The sequence below is a fragment of the Capsella rubella genome, unplaced genomic scaffold (assembly GCF_000375325.1).
Source record: "Capsella rubella cultivar Monte Gargano unplaced genomic scaffold, Caprub1_0 scaffold_2, whole genome shotgun sequence".
NCBI classification, from domain to species: domain Eukaryota; kingdom Viridiplantae; phylum Streptophyta; class Magnoliopsida; order Brassicales; family Brassicaceae; genus Capsella; species Capsella rubella.
The window spans coordinates 11,991,557-11,996,985 of NW_006238922.1; the positions used below are offsets into that span (position 1 = coordinate 11,991,557).

Below are 5,429 nucleotides of genomic sequence, written 5' to 3' on the forward strand. Positions count from 1 at the left end.
AATCTAACCAATAATGTTGGTCTAAGAGGGAAGGTCCTCTTAAGAAAGTAATGATGGTGCATAAAATAATGGCAGTGGGTGCAAGAGAGAGCATTGCCAACACAAGCACAGTCAAAATTGTCATGACTCGTTATAAAGACAGCAGCAAAGAGAGAGAGGGCTCTGACATTTAATAATCCGATGAGTCGTTGTCCGCACAACCAAACATTCATTAAACTCTCTCACACAAATTTACAACTCCATTGCATTTATTCTCCTTCCCCTTCTTGATTACACCAATTATCTTCTTCACGACTACCATTCTTGTTTTAATTATCTTCATGAACAACGTATTTTCGGAAAATGTCATGGAAAAATAAATGTTATCTTCACGACTCTATATGCTTGATTTAATACATAAAGAGTTTTTTTTTTTTTTTTTTTTTTTATAACATGAGAAGGGTATAGAGTTCCTGAAATATATTCCTTGTAGAAGGAATCCAAAGACTGTAAGGCGGAGTTATCCATTGATTACACACACCTACCAAACATTAGAAGTTAAATAAATGAAAGAGAAGTAATGAGTTAACAAGCCAAAAGAAAAGAAATAAAAATGTACACTGGCTATGAACAGTGTAAAAGTCCGACGTCGCTTGAGGTTTCAGACAATATAGGCTCTGTTTTAAAAAAGCTTTTCGTCATCTGACGGCTTAACTTCGCTTTTCCCCAAACACAAGAATCCAAGCAACGGCTACTTTCATCTCACTAGGGAGACAACCACGTGTCACACACCCACTTGTCCAAACGTATTTGGCGCGAACTAAAACAGAACGAAGACACTGTGGAGGCCCCCACTTCTTCTCCTAACCCACTGACCAAATCACGGAAGACTGTCGGAAGAATACGCAATGCCCTTACCAAACGGCGCCGTAGGGTCGAGTTCAACACATTAATTTAGGTCTACTTGACTTACTACTACTAATCATATCTTGGACACTCACGTCATAACTAATTTTATATTGATATAATTTTCAGGAACATGAATTTTATTGAGGAAAACTTTTCAATATTAACACAAGAGATGACACATTGAACTGATTGACATGTCACTCTCTCGTTCCGTCGTGGAAAATTCATAGCTTTGACGACTTGAAACTAGATTGTGGTACCCGTGACATGTACAACACAAGAACAGTCACGGATCAATAAAAGTCAACATTAAAAAAAGAAAATGAATTATCCACAAAGGCAAAGAAATACAAATTAAATGATTAGAAAAAAAAATAAAAAAGCGATTTCAAGATGCGGCGGTGGCGGCGGCTGGAGGAGAAGTAGGTGAAGTAGGATCGGCGGACAAGGAAATCGCCGGACCGACTCTACACCCTTCGAGCATGAACACTACATCAGCCATTGACGGACGATCAACGACGTCTCCTCCGGTACACAACAACCCAACTTTGATCCCTAACAAGAACTCTTCCCACTCTGAACTTTCCGGGTCAAGCTCCAACAGACCCGGTTCAAGCAACTCCACGATTTGACCCTTTTGTAACTGTCTCTTTACCCATTTCACTATATCTTCATCCTCCGTGAACATCACTGCTTTTTTCCCCGTTAAGATCTCTAACAACACGATTCCGAAGCTGTACACGTCGCTCTCTTTACTTGTTTCCCCCGTTAATCCTGCTTCCGGTGCAATGTAGCCTAAAGACCCGACCGGAGTGGATGATGTTGACGGTTCTTCAGCCGGGGTCAATGCAGTCAATCTATCTAACCCGAACTCTGACAAATGTGCTTCGAAATCTGCGTCGAAGAGGACGTTTTGCGGTTTTAAATCGCCGTGAATGATTGTTAAAGAATGCAAGAAGGAGAGTCCTCTAGCGATTCCGAGGGCGATGAGATGACGCATTGGCCAGTTCAACACGTGTCCGTCTTGGTGTGATGCTTCTTGCAAAAGCGTGGACAGGTTTCCGTTGGGCATGTAGTCGTAAACAAGAAGTCTTAGATCGGGTGGTCCGCAGTAATAGCCTCTCAAGACCGTGATGTTCTTGTGCTTCACTCTACCTAAAGCCTCAGCTTGGTTACGGAACGTTGCGTCTGTTATCGAAGCACCGTCCATGAGTCTCCGAACCGATAGAACCATCCCGTCTCTAAACGTTGCCTTGAAAACCAACCCGTACCTTCCTCGACTCAATACGTTTTCTTCGTCGAATTGTCTCGTGGCTTCTAAAGTTTCAGCTAATGTGATCTTGTTGTTGAACATCACAAGTTTAGGTCCACCATTATTGTCTTCTCCTCTTGTCCCACCAGAACTAGCTCGGGATGTACGTGATGGTGTCCCTTTCTTGTCCCGACTTAAGCCCAATCTTAGTTTGTTACGCCATTTCCATAAACTGAACACATAACCACAACAACAGAGTAACAACAACAAAGCTCCAGCCACTGCTAGTGTCACTAGTATGATTAGCTTTCTCCTTCTTCTTCTCCGAACGTTTGAACATTCTACACGGAGCGGTTTGCCGCAGAGTCTCGGGTTATTGACAAAGCTGGACGGATTAGGAAAATGGGCAGCTAGAGCTGTCGGAATCTCCCCTTGTAAGCTGTTTCTTGATACGTTGAAGTAGCTCAGGGAATGAAGTCGAGAAAGACTAGATGGTATAGTCGAATTCAATCTGTTCGAAGAAAGATCCAACGCTGTTAGATTCACCAATCTTGATAAAGATTCCGGTATTCGACCCAATAAAGAATTCGAATTAAGTAGGAGAGATTCCAGAGACAAATCCTTAGAAATCTGATCAGGAATAGTCCCTGTCAAACTGTTGTGACTCAAATCAAGCTTCTTCAAACGAGACAATCTTGAAACATAAACCGGAATGTGACCCTTTAACCGGTTCCAACTGAGCTCAAGAACCTCAAGACTGGAGCAATTCCCAATCTCCGGCGGGATTGAACTAGAGATACGATTGTGAGACAGGGAAAGCACTTGTAACGACTTGAGAAATCCATAGGTGGAAGGGATATGTCCGGTAAATGAATTGGAACTTAGATTTAAGAACCGAAGACTAACCAAACTGCTAAAACCTTCCGGTACGACGCCGTCGAACGCGTTGCTTCCAAGAGCAGCCACTCGAAGATCCGGTAAACCAAATAGTTCGACTGGTAACTGACCGGATAGTCTCTGTTTACTTAAATCCAAGACCCGAAGCTTCATTAATCCGCTAACGCTAACCGGAATCCGACCCGTCAACCCGCATCCACTTAGGTTTAAAACACTCAAGCTCTTTAAATCACCCACATTGGCCGGAATTTCACCGGAAAATCTGTTGAAGCTGAGACTGAGGATACTGAGATTAGCTAGCTTCGTTATCTCCGACGGTATTGCTCCGGAGAGATGATTCTCGTTGAGAGTAAACGTTTCGAGTCCGTGTAACGTAAGAAGATCCGATGGAATCCGACCCGAGAACCCGTTTCTTCCGAGAGATATTGTTGTCAGGCTCCGTAACTGACTTAAAAAACCCGGAATCTGACCCGAGAACTTGTTTCCTTCGAAATCAACGACTCGCAGCGATCTGCAGTTTCCGATACTCGTCGGGATTTCACCAACGAAGGAATTGTTAGCTACTCTCAGCTCTTGAAGCGCCTCAAAGTTCCCAACTTTAGCCGGGAAACCGCCGGAGAACCCGTTACCAGATATATCCAAAACAACTAAAGAGGTCAAGTCAGTCAACCACGCGGGAAAATCGCCACTAATGCGATTCTCGTGAATGTCGAGAATCTCCAAATTAGGGTTCACGCAAGACGACGGCTTAGCTAATCCCGTGAAGTTATTAACTCCTAATTGAATGATTCGCATGGACGAATTGTAACCGTATGAGCCACAGAGAAGACTCGCCGGAACTGTTCCGGTAAGTGAGTTTTCCGATAATGAAATCACCTGGAGGCTTGGGATCTTCCCGAAAGTCGCCGGGATTAGACCGGTGAGGGAGTTTCCGGTTACGCTGAAGTGAATAAGCGACGAACAGTTGGATAATGCAGATGGTATTGTACCTTGTAACTGGTTTGAGTCTAGCCATAGATACTCCAGGTCTTGTAGTTGTCCCAATGTCGCCGGGATCTCACCGGAGAAACGGTTGAACGAGAGGTTGATGAGCTGGAGAGATGATTTCGCCGAGAAATTCGCCGGAATGTCACCGGATATTGCATTGGAAGACAAATCGACGTAACGGAGGCTCTTTGAGACTGTGACGCCGGAGATATCCCCGGTGAGTGAGTTATGAGCAGCGTTGAGGACTTGGAGATTCCTAAGATTCAATATCTCCGGTGGGAAGTCGCCGGAGAAGGAGTTGTAGTGGAGATAAAGCGCTCTAAGGAAGACGCAACGAGAGAGAGAAGAAGGGACGGCGCCGTTTATGTCGTTGGAGTGAAGACTGAGTTTGCGGAGCTGAGTCAACTCACCGAGTCGAGGACTGAGGTAGCCTGCAAGGCGGAGACGAGGAAGACGAAGCTCTCGTACACGGCCGGAGAAGCAAGAAACGCCGTGCCAGTCGCATGGAGCTGAGGGAGACGATTGGTTCCATGATTCGAGAGCTCCTAGAGGGTCGTGGAGTGAGAGTTTGAATGATGTGAGTGCTTGAATCTCTGATGAGACGGCGGAGGTGTGGTGGAATCTGGAGAAGAAGACGGAGGTGAAGAAGGTTAAGTGAAGGAAGAAAATGACCGTTGCGGCCATTAGAGAGGAGAAAGGAGAGATTTTTATTTGCAGAGAGGAATTTAGTTGTTTCGTTCTATAATATAAGAGAGGAGCGTAGGGAGGGAAGCTTGTAACGACATCGTTTTCGATTACACTATATGGAACACTTTGGGATGGTGTGTGATATTTTTTGTTGTTCCCCAAAAAGCAAATTATATATCAAGAAAGAAAATGTTTACAATGTTTTTGTTGACTGGTAAACAAAAAATTACCTACACCTATGAACTATGATAAATCGAACCGAGATAAAAGTGCCAATACTGAAAGAGATCTTGTCCTACATTAAGGCTACTGTCTTCAAGTCTCTAGCTCGAACTCACTTTCAACTTTCAAGCAAAGACACCGGTTAATCTCATTTGGACACGATTTCACTTATACTAAATTCGATAAACTAAGAGATATCTCACCAAGCTAGCATGAGAAATATCTTCAAAGCATATAAAGCATTATGAGAAAACAATATCTTACGTGGGTATGGTTTATACATGTGCGTGTATGACACAATATCTGCATTATGTTTGTAGCTACCAATGTTGTGACAAATGTTACGACCAACTCTGCATCTCTCACGCCCAGTAAAATCACAAACTACCAAATCGTACATATTTCTCACCAAGGTTTGCATCTTTTACTTATTGAATTTTTTATGTACCGTGTACTTTTATGATGATTAGATTATGCATATCAATCACCATATACT

General features: G+C 43.4%; 1 protein-coding gene across 1 annotated transcript; it reads right to left on the minus strand.

Moving 5' to 3' along the window:
• Window positions 1-1,046: 1,046 nt before the first annotated feature.
• On the minus strand, window positions 1,047-4,900 carry LOC17896558 (probable LRR receptor-like serine/threonine-protein kinase At4g36180). The gene has a single exon (XM_006300602.2). It carries the CDS (start codon window positions 4,706-4,708, stop codon window positions 1,277-1,279), a length of 3,432 nt encoding a protein of 1,143 aa, XP_006300664.1. The 5' UTR covers window positions 4,709-4,900; the 3' UTR covers window positions 1,047-1,276.
• Between the last annotated feature and the right edge of the window lie 529 nt (window positions 4,901-5,429).

Excerpts from the sequence above, each read along its gene's own strand:
- LOC17896558 (XM_006300602.2), bottom strand. The coding sequence starts at position 4,708 with ATGGCCGCAACGGTCATTTTCTTCCTTCACTTAACCTTCTTCACCTCC.